The sequence below is a fragment of the Prorops nasuta genome, unplaced genomic scaffold, assembly GCF_024137725.1.
Source record: "Prorops nasuta isolate Cenicafe-Biocafe unplaced genomic scaffold, Cenicafe_Pnas_1.2 PNAS00010, whole genome shotgun sequence".
Lineage (NCBI taxonomy): Eukaryota > Metazoa > Arthropoda > Insecta > Hymenoptera > Bethylidae > Prorops > Prorops nasuta.
Window position 1 is genome coordinate 2,244,837 of NW_027116807.1, and position 18,886 is coordinate 2,263,722.

The following is an 18,886-nucleotide window of genomic DNA, read 5'->3' on the forward strand; positions in this document are numbered from 1 at the left end:
AAATTGTTAGTAGAATAAATATTAAATAGTGAACATTCTGATGGTACGTATTAAAAAAAATTAGATTTTATGATGAAATAATGCAGAGATCAGATAACAGCAGTTTATTAGACATTGATATACAGTGGATAATAAGGGGCAATTCATGTGGATAGATGGCAATCGCTGTATAATTTGATTGACACGCCCTCAAGCGCCATTGCAATATTGCCAAAACTTATTTGTATTGCACATTCCCTTGAATTTTGCTGCCTACTTGATCAGCCGGATTAATCGTTCATATATACCTGAATTAATATATTTTCTATACATGTAGTATATATAGTATATATATAAACGCAGTTTTTATTACGTAAATTTTTATAATGCGGTTTGATCCTCGAGAAACACAAGGATCCATCTAAACTCTATTGAGTATAGTGCTCTTTATCGTTTTGGAAGACTTGAAGACTTTGTTGTTGCTTTTCTCTGCTTCGTTACCAGCTTAGACTATATATAATTAACGATAATGAGGACTTACACTGTAGGTTCTCGTGTGATAAGCCGCATGTAAAGGAATTGACCAGTCCCTGAAATGTTACACTCGTACCAATTGTTCGAATTTTTAAAAATGTATACAATCATTCTGGATTAAATCAAGTCTCAATCATCATTTGTAAAATTAGTTGAATTCCTATACAAATGTGTACGATCACTCTGGATTAAATCAAGTCTCAATCATCGATTGTAAAATTGCTTGAATTCCTATATAAATGTATACAATCACTCTGGATTAAATCAAGTCTCGATCATCCTTCGTAACATTAAACAGAGCTTTGATTTAATTGAAGAAAAATGGAAGTAAAAAATAAAGAAAAACAGAGTTGTATAATGATGAGTATCGAATAATATGCGAAAGGGACGTATGTGTAGCAACAATTTGGCACGAGAGTAACAAGGCAGAGTAACAGCATTAAAGCACATATTGACTGTTTGTCGAGTATTCGCGTTAAAATTGGATCTCTCAATCTGCACGAAGGATGCAAATCAATATATAGGCCCCTCTATACACTTCCTATAGAAATATAACATTCTCTTCTTAGCAATAGTTTTATTACCACGTTAGCCAGACGTGAGTTTATATTCATGCTTCACTGAAATCTGTATATTAGGTACAATTGAGGATCGGCAATATTTTAATTGGATTCAGAGATCCATTATTTATAGATTCTGTACTTTCGTATAGTATAACTCTTTATATAACTATAAGATCATGCTGGGCACGTGACGGATCTGTGTACGAAAGCCGAGTGCTCTGTTTCCCATCGGTTATAGGATCTTCCTTATTTTCTTTAAGTTGGAAGTACTCGCGTAACAATTAAACCAATGGATATAACGCCGATAAAATTACGAACAGTAATTAACAACAATTAGATAGTGTCTCTTTGCCATCAGGTATCGGTTTAGTGGTCTCTGATCAAGTTGTTCATTTCACTCTCAAAAATATGTCCTTGGATAAAATTAAATTTTCTGCATTTTTCTTGATTGGTTGGTATATATTGTTTTTCCTTTTATGTATATATATATTTTTTTAGATTGTACATATATAACAGTGTGCTGCATCAAGACCTATAGCATTACTCTTTTCTCGTTTTGGCATCGGTTAACAGGAATGTCATTGTTCACTACAATTTAATAATTTGCTAACGTAACAGTATCCCGTCTATTAAGAATCGCCTAATTATTATATGTATACAGTATAATGTATAATACACGCTAAAATGTCTCTCGACGACTCGGCAAACGTCGACGAGAGAAAAACAATCTTACCTCTTGCATGAATGTACATAAATACATTTATATTCGTTCTTAATATTATTATAGGTAGATTCTTTGGTAATACTTATGATCGTACTTACAGATTTGTTACATGATACTGGCGAGTGAAATCTGTAGGATAGTTCGATACTGAATTATTGTCGTAACTCATTTATCATCTCTGCTTTCCTATTCTTAATCTCAACAAATGATTTAATTGTTATATTATAAATGATTGGATGTAACTGTTCTACTAGTTTAATTACTTTCTTCGGAAAATCTAATTTTATAGAGGGAAATAAATTGTTCTATAGTGATTGACAAATATATAACATTAAGAAAAAGTGATTGTTAACTCAACGATAAACTTCTTCACGAATATTTTGAAAAAGCGTGTACTTTCATGGGTTTGTGTTTGTATTTTAAAATCTCAGCGCTAAATATATGCATATGTATAATATATGATTTAATATATATGTATAATTTTTATATAGTTTAATCCGTATTCATAATTCTTTGGATTGATTACTGTTCAACAGTAAATCATAATTTCTTTTATTAGACTTTTTATATTGCTTACACGCTATTTCGTGCCAGACACGCGAATAAATAATTTGTTATCCATATTGTAATATCGGATTGACTATAGCCTTGGTTTTAATATCAATTCGGTTTTTAATATCAATTTATTTTCTTAGTTGACTCAAGACATTTGGTATCCCTTTAAAAACTCTGGCTTACTTTGATCGTTGATCTTTTCGCGTGTGTTTATATATTTTAGCAAATTATTATAATAAACTTTATGAATATCTCAACAAAATTATTCACAGCATAATCGAGTCTATAACACTGTAGGCTATATTTAGAACTCATTTAACACGTTATAGAGTTTTGCATAAAGCGAAGACTCATGGTTCCTCAAAACTGGGTTGTTGTTCGTCACTGAATCTTCTGTTTGTTTAAAAACTCTTCAACATTTATGAAAATCAAACAAATAACATTTTACGGCCGGAAGCGTTTCTAATATTGTTATACGAGACCTTCGTTTCTTGGCATTTACAATTGAATAATTGGCTTAAAATCTAAGGAGGCTTAAATTCTATGATCAACTTTCCTTTTTGGAATTTCCCATTTCGAAGTATTGTATGGCTAATATCATCATTCATTAATCTCTTTATCAGCGTTGATACAATCGTGTGTTTTGTTTCATTTCGAACAACGACTTTCGAATCTTTTCTCGCTTAAATGACAATGTCAACACTTACCACAATATTGTCTCTATTTTTCAATTATATTATACTATGTATAATCAACAGTAACTCTATAATGGATGACCTTGTTACGTGTGTTAGTATATAAAAACAAGATACAGCAACAATAAATAACAAGCAATTGAATAATTACCTTAATAAAATTTTCAATTGATACACGTGTATATGTGTTTGTATGTGAATGATTAGGTACATTCACTTGAATTAAGAAGAGTGGAATAATCATATACATATAGTATAATATATATATACCTATATATAGCATCCACTCATAAGCTTTCATAATTCTAATAGAGTTGCATTGCAATTCAGACATTTTTGCTCTAAAATTTTGTACAGATTTTGGTAATACAAAGCGTTACCTTTCAAATAATAGGTCATCCCGCGAGCTTCGTCTTCGAGTATGCTGCGATTCCACGATTGCAATGACGAGAGGATTACGCCAGACTTGATACTTACAAATCGTGGCCGAGTCTATCGAGCTCAGCCAGCAGGAAGTCCACGTCTTGTTCTGTAACAGCAGCACTGGATATGATGTTCCTGAAGAAGTTGGGTCGTCTATCATCCGGCTGGTAGCCAACCATAAGGGTACCAGCCTGCATCATACGTGCTTTCAGGATCGGACAGATCTGAAACAATTGAGATAAATTAAAGAAGGATATAGGACAAATATTATATAGAGATAAATAAAAGAGAGACTTATACCTCTCCTAATATTTTTTCCCTCTCTGGACCGTGGGGCATATTTCGTACGCGAGTTGGTAGATACCAGAAACAAACGTTCACCATTTCCGGTTCCAGTATCAGGTAGTATTTATCAGGCATTTGTTTGATTCGCCTGACCATATATTCCGACAGTTCCATTAAACGGTCCATATGTTTCTCAAAACCGTCGGTACCCTGTAAGATTAATCAAAACAATGTTTATCAGTGTTTATCTTTTTTCTTCTCATAGAACTAGTATTTTCAATTCTTTTGTAAGAACATTTTTGGTACCTTGGCACGCCATTGGAGCCACAGCTTGAAAATATCATTGTGGCGTCCACATTGAATGACCTTATCACCGGTGTCGTATTTAATATCGTAGAGTTTGTCAGTCATGAAGAGATACTCTGCTGACATTTGATTACAGCTTATCAAAAGGCCCTGGGGGAAAAAGTTGAATTCCTCTTATGAGAATATGTGTATATATATATCTACTATACTATAAAGCCTGTCTATTCCGGAATAGTATAAAATGGGTATTCGTGAGTTACAACAATAGTTACGCGTTTATTTGTAAAGGGAAATGTCAAAAGCATGGATGCGATTGGCAAAAAAGAGAACTCCAGCGGAAAGCTGGGTCGATATCGGGCTTCAACAGGTACATGCGCAGGAGAAGAGGGAAACTGAAGGATATTGAATTTACAAAATGGCGGTCTGTATGTTTGACGCCATTGCCAGGTACATCCCTACCGCGTATCCATCTATAATAAATTCTTCAACGTTTATTCCACTTTCCGCTGAATATCCACCCTCACCACTTCCATTTAACCAAAATTATTAAACCCAATTTTTGATCGATTAACTACAATAATAATTAAAAAAATGATAAATTATTTCAAGCAACTTTTAACGTTATATAATTATATTAAAGAGTGTGAATCGTTGGAAAGAAATTTCAAGGAAACAATTTCAGTGGGCTTTCGGTGGTGGAATTTGAATAATGCTAAGAAGGGGAGCTCGGTTAACCAGAACCATTGAATCGATCTGTTCCTTCGACTAATTAAAATTATTATTAAAGAAATTATAAATTCCTTCACAGGAAGATTTGAACGTTACACTATTATATTAAAAAGTGTGAATCGTTGAAAAGGAGATTCCAAGAAAAAGATCTGGTTGGGTTTTGGGCGGTGGAATTTTAATAATCGTGAGAAGGGGGAGCTTCCGAGTGAGCCAGCAATAACTACAGACCATGCTGGGGGAGAGATGGAGCAACCCTTGGCTCGCAGCAACATATGTTATCTCTTAGTTTAATTAAATTCCTGCAGTACCTACAGGCCGACACGTACGTCTACCCCCTACGGAATGCGTCCGTTTGCGTTGCGCCATCAGCCAGTTTCTGCGTCACCGGAATCACGTCAACCTCTTTCCGCTCTCCAATTGTTTATACTATGACAATGCGACGTGCGTCTCAGACACGATGCATTCAGATCTACTCGATGTCTCCTCCCCATAAAATTCTGTCCTCCCTTCATACTCTATTTTTTTTAAAGACTATATATACATATACGTGTATACCATAACGAAAACTTACGTCTTCTTTGAAGTGAATCGTAGAGCACTGCAACAATGCTCCCATTAACTTGTGAGGGTTCCATGTGACAGAATCAGCCCTGGGACAAACATAAGTGACAAATTTCTTGATAAAAATGTATAATAAAATTGTACTATATTATATAGGAAGAAGGATATTTAATTATGACAAGGTTTCAAATTTGATGAGATTTCTCAGTAAATAAAATAACATATCTATACTATATAACTGTTACTTTGTGTTTGTGGGGTTGTAAAGGGTTCATGTGGCGGAATGAACTCTGGAATAAAAAAATAACAAATTTCTTGATACAAGTGTGTATAATAAAATACTGTCAGAGAAAGAAAGATTTTTAATTACGATGAGGTTGAAATCTGAAGAGAATTGAGATGTTCTTGATTATTTTGGTAGGAGCCACCCTATTGGAGAGACCTGTCGGAATAGGTGAGATTTAGATGACTGGTAAAGCCGATCGAGCTCAGCTGGCAGTCAAACTCTTATAGGCCTCCCATGGGAGCCTATATAAAGGATAAAATATGAGTTATCTTCCCTTGTGTACCTTATGGGGTCCATCAATTCCACAGGAAAGCTATTAATGTAGCCGCGAGATCGGATTTAAGTCCTGCGGGACGCGTTCGTGTATAGTTAACAAATATTTGACAGTATATATAGGCGCAGTTTCAATAATAATTGGTTGACTCTCTCTATCTCACTGTCTAAAGCACGCGAGATGTTGATTTTGAGCAGTTATTGTTATAGAGCTTTCCAATGATCAGAGGCAAATATTTTACAGTATAGATGCAGTTCCAATATATCATTTTCTGAAGCACACGGGATGTTGGTTTTGAGTAGTTTAACAGCTTTCTAATAGGCAGAGGCAAATATTTTACAGAGCATAGGTGCATTTTGCACCACAGAAGTACGAACAATAGTAATTGCTTGATTCTCTCTATCTCATTCTCTATATAAAGCACGCGTGACGTTGATTTTGAGCATATATACAGCTTTCTAATGGGCCTAGGCAAGTTTTGTGTGACAAATGTTATCGATAGTTGGCAAGTGACACATATATATTCCGTGGACCCTCGTACATGTTGACTATACTTCGTGCACGTTTCAAGGGTGCTTCGAGTACCCCTAAAGAGAGATTCGTGTCGCCAGCAGGCGTTCTCCATTATTCACTCTTTCGCTCATCCTCCTCGTTGCTCAACTTTATTTAGCATTTCAGAAAATCGAGTGATTATCGCTACCTCATTCTAGCGAGCGAATAATTTACAAAAATATAAATTAAACACTCGCCTATCCTCCTCGTTACTGAAGCTATTCGGTATTTCAGCAAATCCAGTCAGAATTTTATTCCTGCGAGTGAATTAATTGCAAAAAAAAATAAATTGCACACTTGATGGATCGAAGTTTGGGGATGAGAAATTAGCGTAGAGATGGATCGATGGTGAGGCCAAGCAGAGAGCCGCTAATTATTATACGCGCTAACCTTTTCGCGTTATCCGTGCATAAACATAAACCTCGGTGAGTGATTAATGCGATTCGCAGCTGGAGCTGGCGCGTGCAGGGACCCTCCACTCTTAAATTCGTCCCAAGTGCCAGCCCCAAAAGCCGCGCAATATATATTATATGGAGGGACGCTAATTACTATTTCCTCCCCTTCCCCGACGAATGCCTCGCAGTCCCCGCAAATATCGTGCAAGAATGAATCAATTTCTAAAAGTAGAAAGACAGGGGGGAGGGTAGGTGCATTTTCCACCTTACGATAAACAAGAATAAATTGTTTTTCAGAGTTCTCTCGACTCGATTCGGTCTCTTAGCGAGGAAAACAAAAACGCATTGCTCGTGTCTAGTAGACCTTCGCAATTCACGCGAGATACTTTGGAATTGGGAAGGCAGGAAAACGAGGGACGAAGGCCTTTGTGGGAGTTTAATCCAGCATTGTCGAAGCTCCAGCTTTTATTTCAGACTCGCGGAAGGCCGCCCGTCGATACATACATATATATCTGTGTATATATATATATGTATATATACATAAGAGTAGAGTTCTATTCGCTGCAAATGTGCTCCGGGGAACTGATCCAGCTGTTGCTCCCGCAGGCTCCAGTCTCGCTTGCCATTTTTTAATGAAAAACCTTCCGGAAGGAAGTTCTACACAGTTCCCCATTGTACCACACGAAAGCCAGAGAGCATGAAAGAATGACACGCTTCGTCTTATATTCTTTTCTCTCATTTTTCTTCTTTTGTTTGCTTTTTTTTCAAGGTTCAGGGTTGCTGACGCCCTGCTGCAATTCTCAGCACGATGACCTTCGATCTTTTTGGTGTACCCATATAATAATAATATGAAGTGTTTTTTTTCTTTTTTAGAAATTAGTGTAATTCTTGAAGATTTCGAATGGTAGGAAGATGAAGATGAGGATGGAATATTAGTAGACGTAGAGTTTCGTAATTTATGACAATTTAAGGAAAGTTTCAATTAAATTTAGTCTTTTTCGTGTACCCGTATAATAATTCTTTACGACGTTTTTTGCTTTGTTTTTTTTATAGGAATTCATGTAATTCCTAGGGATTTCTAGTGGCAGGAAGACGAAGACGGGGGTGGGATATTAGTAGAAGCAGAGTCTCGTAATCCATGACAGTTTGGGGGAAGTTTCAACGAAAGGAGTGACTCCTGTCTGCAGCACATGCCAACTTTCACATATCGACAGACAGCAGCCACCCTTCGTGGGGCTAGGATCGCGAATTCGGACGAGTTGCTTGGGGTTGGCGAGATTAATCCACGATTTGCATCCGTGCCCATCTGCTCCCAGCAGAAACGTAGACACGCATTCTTTCCAAAAACTACAATCTCCCCTCCCCCTCTCTAAATACTATCTCATAAAAATGCCTCTCTGATTCGTCAAAAGTGGAACGGGACTGATCGCTTGCAACAAATTTTGCAATAAACAACAATTTTGTATAATAACAACGAACAAATTTAATAACATAATGAAATTATTCGTGATTGATGTTAGTAATTAATTTGTTCATTAACTTAATTAATTTTATTCGTTATTTTAATGAAGAACGTTTATTCGTTGCAAATTTTCTTGAGTGTCTATAGTATTATTTTATATTTTTGCTGTAAATTTGGATCAACTATTGCAAACTGTTCCCTGTGAAGTATGGATTATCCTTGGCAAATATATCACGAGGCCTACGTCTCTAGATGTATTCATATGTAAAGTACAATTTTCCCTTTCATTGGCACATTCCATCATGCTCCGATTTCTTCTTCGATAAGCCATCACCGTACTATTGATTTTCGAGTGCCGTGCTTTCAGCTGAGATTCCTCGCCGCCTCGGCTTGAATTTTTCTACGGACTCCATCAAACTAAGCCCCAATAAACTATAAAACGAGCGGATTAAGTTGCCCCAATAGCTTTAGCCACATGGGACCCGAAGCTCTTAGCATGGGAGCAACTCCGTGTGTTATTGTTACGTTCATAAATTTTAATATTATTTTCTTAATTTTAGAATAATTTAATGTTTTGATTAATTAAAATAGTGTGATATAAATATAATAGTATTATTATATACGTCGTCCATAAAATAAACTTTTATATTAATTTTCTATCGTAAAAAGACAAGCTTGTATCAAGAAAGAAAAAAGGGAATTTAAAAACAATAATTAAGTCCTTAATGATAAACTCATATGCACTATATGTATAGTGGTGCTGTACTTCCACGGAATTATGTCTTATTTTATTAAATATTATATAATAATAGAAAATTATGATTAATCAACTCAATGGAGTATACATATGTATATGGACTCACCGTTCAACGCCACTCAATCTCGGATGCCTGTACTTTCGTGAGAGAAGGAGACCGCCACCCCAAGCAGCCTGAATAATCCAAAATGGAATAGTAAAAAAACACACGAAATTAAAGAGAGGCTGAAGAATGTTAATTACAAAGATAGAGCTAAGCTACAGCATAAGATGCTAAGGATCGACTCCCAAATCCACCGTTTTTCCGGCGATTTACTGTAATCTGGTCGTATGTTGTGTTCCCATGCACATTCATTATTTACGCTAAGGCTATTACGTGTTTGGCATTTATCCTGCCACGGGAACACCGAGAGATTTCAATACGTAAGTCTATCAGAATTGTCAAGCTCACAGTTCTACGTTTTACTAATTCAGATAAGTCCATTAGAAACAGACTTGACATTTATAGCCAAGATATATTAAAATAAAGGACAATATTATTGAAAATAATTTAAAAGAGGAAAAGTAATTTGTTAAATATTTAATAATGTTATAAACGCAACTGTTAAGAGTTTTCGGAATTCCCTTAACAGAGCATACAGCATCGTGGAAAATGAGGACGCAGTGGCAAGTTTATAAGTAATAGAGGCTGCAGAGACTTACGTCCACGTGTAGCCAGCAGCCATATTTTTGGCAGATGTCAGCAAGCTCGTTAATTGGATCGAACGCACCAATCACGGTTGTCCCTGCAGTTGCATTGACGAAGAACGGAATGTGACCTTTGGCCTTGCGCTCGAGAATGAGTTCCTCCAGCTTAGACGGAATTATGCGACCTCGCTCGTCACTCGGGACCATGACGCAATTATCAGTTCCTAAACCGCAAACCGCAGCACACGATCTTACGGAATAGTGGCACTGAAAATATAGCAGTGTGTTTACGAAAGTTTAACGAAGGGTGAGCTACGTTCTTGATACGTTTGAAAGCATAAAAACGTATATTTATGTCTTTTTGAACTCTTTTCTTCCATCAGGTTTAAAGAGATTATATTAAATAAATTGCTCTCTCAGAATTACACAAATACACAAATAAGTTATCAGAGTTAAAAAGCTGTAACAAACTACCCAATCGACGTTGATAAAAAAATTAAATCTAGAGTAAGTTTCACCTGATCGGACGTGAACATGACTAATTGGCCATCGATGGCGGAGAGTCCGCGCTCCTTGTACGTTGGAAACATTTTATGTCTAGCCGCGAGGAAGGCGTAGAGGTTGCTGATGGAGCCTCCAGGCGCGAGAATAGAGTCCCCACCGTTCCAGCCGATAATTTCTCTCATTTTCGTGAGGAGCACGTGTTCCATGAGAATGAAGACAGGTGCGATCTCGTAGGTGAACATGTTGGTGTTGGCTGTAGCTGTGAGCCATTCGCCGGCCATCGAGACCAGATCCAAACCGCAGGATAATTGGTTGAAGAAGTGTGGATGTCCTGGGATAAAAATATGGGAGATGCAGCCAGATTAATTTGTAGAGAGTGGCTCGTCAGGATTTCTTAAGGATTGGGTATAATTAATAAGGGTGACGTGGCACGCGAGCAGCTTGCACTTTCAAAAGCAGCGCTGTCGAGGGTGGATGAGAAGTTTAAGCCGTTAGGCGAGTACGTTGTCATCCGCTTGGCTGAACATCGCACCAGGATCAGGCCTAATGCCTCTGTTTGATGGGAGCCTGCCTTCTGATGCAGCTATATGTGTAGTGTAGTATTGTACAAGGGTGAGCAAGTGACTTGCCCCAGCTTTTTATCCACCATATATACCGTTGCAGCTTTAATCACACTTCCAATGACCTTGAATATATTCTTTTATTTATATCAATGTAGCAGTGATACGTAGTTTGTTCTTATATGATTTAACAAAAAAATTGCTAATGTAGTTGTATAGTGTGTAGTATATAGTATTTTACAGGGGTGAGCGAGTGACTTATCCCATCTTTTCATCTAATGTACCATTGCAGCTTTAATCACACACATGGTAACCTGGAATCCCCTTTTTCTACTTACACCACCCTACAACAATAACATATAATTTTCCTACTCTTTCCTCAAGAACTGCAACATCGGCTTTAACAGGTCAGCTGCCACAAAAGCGATATCTCGTCCGGATGAAATAGCACAAATACAGGAATTCGCTATTCTACGATCTCTAGATCCCTAATATTTCACTTGATGGATTTACTCTATTGAATTTCCGGTCTGAAAGAGCATCTTAGGTTATATATATATATATATATATATATATACAGATAAAAGGGAAGAGGATTTCAAAGAAGACATGTACACCTTGTTGTAGGATGAATTGTGCGACGAAAAGGAGGTTACACTTTTTTCGCGCACATACATAATATATAAAAACGCGAGTAAGGAAGAAACAGGAGGGGAAGGGGGGATTCTATCCGTCGTCAAAAAGCCTATACAAACTACGCCACCGCACTCGACATTTTTTCCATTTGGTTCTATATCTCTCTAATCAAACAACTATATCTTGCGGTATGGCGTATGCCACGTGGCAGAGATAAACTATATCGTGGCTATGGATCGTAGGAGGATTAAAGCCGTTTGTCGCGCTGTTATTTGCAATTATCTTGGTCGACGGAACGTGGCACGCGTCCGGTTCGAGGGTGGTGCCTCTCCCATTGGCTCTCTCGAAGCTTCTAGCTGAATTCTCCTGCTGCTCCTTGAGTTTTCCAGGATCATTGGGATTGGGGTCCGCGACTACCACACGCACACACACTCCGCTGGTCGGGGTGGAGAATGGAAGCCCGATGGTCCGGAGCACCCGCATTTTGCGCGTCACACGCGTCGCTGCGCGACTAGATTGTTTCCAGAGGCTCTCAAACTGCCCGCTGCACGCGAGAAAACAAATAAGAGTTTTCGTGATACCACGCGTACTAATACGGGGCTATTGTAACTGTACCTGCACCATTAATCTCATTTCGATCGATATTTTCTGCAAAAACCAGCTGCAGCTATAAAGCGAGGATTTCAGGACACATTACGGTGCTTATGTGACGGTGAAAAACAATTAAGAGAGTGTTCGTGAAACCACGCCAAACACGAGATTGCTGTAACTATATTTATGTACACCGAGGAAAATTGTTCAACCGATGAATAATTTTTATTTACAACCATGAACACAATTACTTGATATAACGAACGATTCATCGCAATAATAAATTTTATTGATCGTTAAACTGGAAAATATTGTAAACATATTTTTCTCGGTGCATCTGCAGCATCAATCTCTTTCAATGGATATTTTTCTACGAGAAGTTTGCAGGTAGAAGGCGAGGATTCAGGACACTATACTTTGTGTTTATATGCGGGAGAGAGACAAACAGAAGAGTGCACTCTCATGCGGGGTGAGATAAGCCAAGCAGAGGCTCGCCTATTATGTAGATTTAAGGGGATGTTAATTTTAAACTAAGCGAGAACGATGGGATTTCCTGGCTGCAGTCCCCAAGGCCTCTTTCGTTCATTACGCAAGGTTACTTGGACCAATGAAAATAAATCCACACGCATTTCGTCTTAAACTTTCGAAATTGATTGTCTTACAGCCAGTGCAGAGTCATTTTCCGATTAATTTGGCCTTTCCTGCCACGACCGATTGAACCGCAAAACTTGGAGCCAACTGGATATAACCTGCTCTATCCAGGTCCCAGTGATATATTAGGGGCTCGGGATTTCTATGAAGAGGAGTGTGTAACCCGGGTTTAACTTTAATGCCACGCAATCAATCATACAAGGCACGAAGAGAAGGAGCCACTTTTGGTTTTATATTATATATTATATATAAGAAAAAGCACGAAGCTCGTAGGAAACACTTCGAGTTCAAATAATTTCCTTAAAGACTCTATATATATTGACGAGTCGTCTGCATTTCGAGAAATTTCGCGTAAATTGATCGGAGTAGATAGCATAAGCTCGAGACGACCAAGTAGAGGAATATTCCATGACGAAACGATTTGTGCATTCTACGAAATGCTATTGATAGCAATTGAAATTCCTGCAGTGGCTCCCCCGAGTCAGCAGGAGCGTCGGGAATCGGGGCTGCTCCTGCTCGGCCCGTAGCACGCAGGAGCAGTGCGGGAGCCCCGAGTAACCCCTACTCGTCCCTATTTACCGTCTAGCTTGATCCCCCGTGGAGGGAAAATCGTGTAGAAATGGCTCTTAATTACACCGATCCTATTGAATCCGCCACCCCGTCCAGTGGTACCACGTGCGTTTAAGCTGTTACACACAGTTTCCCTGCCCTTAAAAGCCCCTCGATTCCATTGGAATTTTCTACGATTTCTTCACGCTCTACTCCCGATTAGCTAGAAAATCGAAAAATTCTATGTATACCAATTGTTCGTTGGAGAATCGCCAAAATGATGAGAAACTTTTTTATATATAATATATAGGACTTGCGTTAATTAAAATAAACCGTGTGTTTGTAAAAATGTGTACACGAAGTACCATGAAAGGTTTTTTTAACAATTTTATACATATACTAAGTAAATATTAGTATTTTCTAGTGTTTTTCTTTCTTCTTGAAATATCACGTTTTACGGTTTATCAATACGATGCCATGGTACGTGGCAGCTAAGGGGATAGAGGCACGCATGGCACGTGACGACCGTTGCGAAACTGACGTAAAATCTAATAAGGACTTTTTGTTGGCAACATCCTGCAGCCCTTCGAGGGTATTTTGGCTGCTCTCCTATCATCGCTTTCAGTCGAGTTATATTTCAGCACCAACATTGAGAAAAAAACGAAGAACCTTGCAATGTTGACACGTATTATACATATCCTCTAGAATTCATGCATATCATATATATGTATAACTACCATTACAGATGAAAAGTATTCAAATAAAATTGTAGAATAAAAATTTGCAAAGATTCAAAAATATGAGGAAAATAATGAATGGCTTTTGGAAACGAATTGATTTTGAAAAAAATAATTATTCACACATCCTCTATGCACCATGTATATACTATATATATAACTGCAATTACAGATGAAGAGTAATCAATAAAAATTATAGAATAAACATCTACAGAGATTGAGAAAGAAAAATGAAAACGCATAGTTTATTGAAAAGAATGATTAATGTTTATTGTTGTGTGGATAACAGAGGGGGAAGGGGGGAGAAGCGTTTATCGTTCCTTTTAATAAAAGTGGCAGCTTGGAGGAAGCCAAGTGGCACGTGGCTACTGGTCAGATCTGACGCATAATCTAATAACGAGTTTTTGTCGTATCGTGCACGCGCCCTTACAACAAGTCGAAGGGTGTCCCTACTGTAGGAAGGCAAACGGGCCAGATTTCTGCTGGAAGTTTGCTTTGCGTTTCCCATTGTGCATTAGCATCCATTCAGCCTGGTAATCGAATCCAGAGGAGATAGCAAAGTCTCATCGACTGCGGAGGATTTGTGGTTGACTTCATCGACACCAGTCTCCGCTCTCCTACACTCGCAAATCTTGTTAATTGTCATGAATTAAACATGGCTCAACCTGAATACTTTGGTCACTACAATTTGTCTCCCGTGGTAAAAATTTAACATTTTACGGAGGAGAAAGAAAAAATAGTACGATAGACTCTTGAGAATAAATTTTGCAAAATTTTTCTTGTCTTTATCGATCGGTGAATGTTAGGTATATGTACTGTGTATATATAGGTACTTGGCTATTTATCAGGAGTCTAACGGCTTTGTATATTCTGTGGGGTTGGTCGATAGGGGATGAAACTGTCGCTACCTACGTTATCTATACGTCAGTATGCTCCAGTATGCTAAATTGAATATGAAATTATGTGTGGCTTATCGCCCTAAGAGATTGAAAATGATGATAAGGCTGCTTTAAAGCCTCTCCAATATTAGTAGCAGAGAAACCATCTTGTCTTTGGATTAAACACTGCGGCATAACGTTTGACTGGTCGTTTAATCTTTTTATAGTCTGCCCATACACTTATATATCTACTGATAAATCTAGTTTAATTGAAATTGAAAAAAATTAAATTTTACCTACCAGTTTTAACCTGGTACTTGAGAGTCGTCGAGCAGTCCAAGAGAAGCTGCTGCAACGTCACTCCAGTGTCTGGAACGTCCAAATCCAAAAGTTTCGTCATGTCGTGAGGATGATGGAATTCAAGAACTTTGGCATTTCGATCGTTGGATGATTTGATGAAATCCAACAGGATGTCCACCACCTTCATGAGGAACTCCTTCGTAGCTGGATATCCTTCGACATTCTGTGGGAGGATATCTGAGGAGAAAGGTTTTAAATTTGCATTGCTTCGGGCTTAATATGGTCCTCTGCTCGTATAAGAAGTCACTAGACTATATATATATATATATATATCGTATAATAAACAAAGAATATTCTTCTCCACAATTATTATTTTTTGCACTCACCGGACAGTAGCTCCTTCGTAGGAACGTTAGAACGATTTCACCTCATCAAACAATTGAAAGTATAGGATCTATTTTGACACACTCTCACTTGTTTGGTGGGGCGACATCATCTACTCCATTCCATCAAAATTCTTCGTGAATTCACCAAATGCACAATTTCGTGTCTAGCTTCTTGCATGCATTTTCACACACACGCACACACAGACACATTCACACGTTTGTTATTGTATGGAATAATAGAAGAGTAGATAGAGTTGTCTCTATAAAAGATTAAGGATCAATCATGCCACTGGGAAAAGTAATTGCAAGGGAGTTTAGTGCAGTGGAAGCGAATGGACCAGAAAAGATTTCAATGTGCTCTCTCAAATCCTACTTGGATTGAACTGTCCTTCCATCGTTGGGTAACCATAAAGCATCCTGGGAGGTAAACCACTCTCCTGCTTCTCATTGCATTATCCTGATCCTAAGGATAAACAGCAGGGCTCGGGGAGTGCTATACTATATATATGTATTAAGCAATAGTATTTTAAAATTATTTTCTTCAACTTATTAATACAACAAGAAATTTAATTCTGTTAAGGTTACCACAAGAATTTTTCAGTTATATTTAAGTAAAAAATTAGCGTGTTAATTAAGATTTGTAAAATTAAGTAGCTATGATTGAGAAATAATTATCGTATATGAAACCTTGTGAGACTCTATAATGTATATAATGTGTGGAAGAGCGAGAGTATTTTTTCAATAATCACGAGGGTGGCAAATAAGTCGGATAAGGAAAAAAGGGAGCGCTAGGGAACCTTATGGTGAATTGCCTTGAGCCTATGGTTAGACAAGGGAAATCCCAGGCTTCCATTGAGCGAGATCCAGCTAATCCGCCTCCATCAATCTAACGTCTAAAGACCCACGTTCTTTCTTACTCTCGAGCTTCCAACTTTTTTTCCAAACACAAATAGCTTTATGCATCGTTCATACCCCGGTTAAGCTTCCCTTTATAACCATTAAACGATTCACACCTATCCAAAAAAGCTACAAATCATTCCACTATAAATATCTAATTAAATTCCTAGTTATAATTATCAAAATACTTCTTTAGAATAACCGCAAGCATGGTGTGGCATAATTTGCACCCTATAGCCATAAAAAACTGCCTTTTCAAAAAGGGGGGATGCTGTTGTATTGCATACACGTAGGTTGCAATTAGTCCCTAAAATTTAGAGCTTGGATTAAAAACTGGATTTATAGTACCCGAGGTAAATACCGTCAGGAATTTTTCTGTTTGCACACGCATATAGATGAAATATTTAAAGTTAGGTATAAGATAAGGAGTTAGGAATAAGCTTGTGGAGTTTTGTGGCACGTTTCCGACCGCTATCAGTATTTTACAGTGACTGTAGTGCAAACATCGAGAAGACAACGAACCCTTCCTGCTTTTTCTGCATCCCTGTGGCATGTAATCTGCCCTGTGCCAGTCGCCGCCTACGAAACCTCTTCAGATCCATGCTAAATCCAATATTATTATGCACCCTTCGCATTCTGTATTCGTGTGAAGCGTGCGGACATGACAAAATCAGGACAATATTGTAAGAGAGAGGAAGCGAGAGACTTCTTGATTTCATTGTTCAAAGTGTTGTGTTTGACTGGGCTGGCCAACAACATCCGTAACTCCTTAAAAGTGTGTAGAAACGTGTATTTATCAAACGTTAGTGTATTACGATCATTATACTCATAAATCAGGATAATATTAAGAGAGAGAGAGAGAGAGAGAGAGAGAGAGAGAGACTTTTCAATTTCATTGTCCAAATGTCGCTGTGTAGTAGTGCAGTGCATAAATGTGTGATTGGTCTGACTAATCAGGTCTGTAACTCCTTCGCAATATACTAGCTACATACACACGCGTACTTATCAAAAGTATAAGTGTATTACGATCACTGTACTTACAAAGCAGGATAATATTGAGAGTACGAGAGAGAAAAACATCTTGATTTCATTGTCCAAGTCTCGCTGAGTAGTAACGTACGTATTACACGTAACTGGTCTGAATAGTAACATCCTTAACTCCTTCGAAATATTGTAGAGTACACACGCGAATTTATGAAACGCAATTATCTTACGATCACTGTACTTACCCGAATATTTGAGATTACAATGCTCCCTGGAGAGGGAGTAAGTATTTTCGGAGCTCATTAGTCTGGTAGGTGAGTGCGTCCGTGCAAAATTCTGCAACCCAAAACACAAGGGTCTTCTTGCCAAGGAGAAAAAGATACATTTCTATTGATATGATTGTATACAAATTAATCTACGAGATTTCACGATGCAGCTAATTGAGTAAGAGAGCAAAAGAGAGAAAGTGCGAAAAAAATTGCCTCCAGCATCAGATGCATATGCTAATGTATATATATATATATATATACATATAAATATATAAACAATGTTGGAGACAATGAAAAAAGACGAAATGCGAGAGAAAGAGAGAGAGAGAGAGAGAGAGAAAAAGTGAAAAATGAAGCGGGAAGATGATACGAATGGCTTACACAGAGGAAATCCTTGAACGCTTTGAAAGTGTCGATCATTTGCACATTGTCCATGTCTCTGGTTTTTATGCCCCTCGTCACAGACCCTACAACAATCAACAAGATATTTTCCGCTTCAGTGTACGATGAAGCTGCGTCTGTGCGCTGATCACTCAGAGAGACGGCCAATAGCGTTGAGCAAAAATCTTGTTCGTAAGCAAATTAGGAAGATCGATCGTGATACACAGAGTGAGAGTTACAAGAGAACCGAGTGGCCATAAAGAAACATGGACAGAGAGCATATATATTTTTTAAAATATATATACATTAGATAAAGAGTGTGTTACGATATTCCCGGATATCTATAATTATAAAAGAGCGCTCGATGATTGTACATATCCCTGCAGATATTTATATATAATCATAAAATAACGTCGAAGATTTTACGTAATCCTGGATAACTATATATAATTCAAGACGCACACGTTTGAGAATTTGCGAGTGATCTGGGAAGCTTAAGGGGGGAACCGAGCGATATTGAAGTGGTTGCAATGACGTAGGAGATGATGAGAGTTATGGGATAACTGATAACGTGAAAGGTGTAGTTCAGGCACTCACCTGAGCTTTACAACTTGATTGCACGTGTGATTGGGGGACAGCGTTACTATTGCAGGGGTGAAGGTGGTATTCGGCGATGGTGCACGGGGGGATGTTGACGGCTCCTGAGGACTCGGGAACGAGAGACGTTGGCTACGTAGACGACTCCGGGGTGGCGTTCCAAGGGACTGCCGAGAACGACGGCCTAACTCGGCCTGCC

The 18,886-nt window shown here is 38.0% G+C and overlaps 1 protein-coding gene across 1 annotated transcript; it reads right to left on the reverse strand.

The window, feature by feature from the left end:
- Positions 1-89: 89 nt before the first annotated feature.
- On the reverse strand, positions 90-18,826 carry Gad1 (glutamate decarboxylase). Its single transcript, XM_066732693.1, has 11 exons — positions 18,688-18,826; positions 18,091-18,176; positions 17,686-17,776; positions 15,174-15,410; positions 10,286-10,602; positions 9,783-10,034; positions 9,187-9,254; positions 5,365-5,443; positions 4,065-4,214; positions 3,774-3,968; positions 90-3,697 (listed from the first exon to the last, which is right to left on the reverse strand). Exons 2-11 carry the CDS (start codon positions 18,142-18,144, stop codon positions 3,524-3,526), a joined length of 1,617 nt encoding a protein of 538 aa, XP_066588790.1. The 5' UTR covers positions 18,145-18,176; positions 18,688-18,826; the 3' UTR covers positions 90-3,523.
- Between the last annotated feature and the right edge of the window lie 60 nt (positions 18,827-18,886).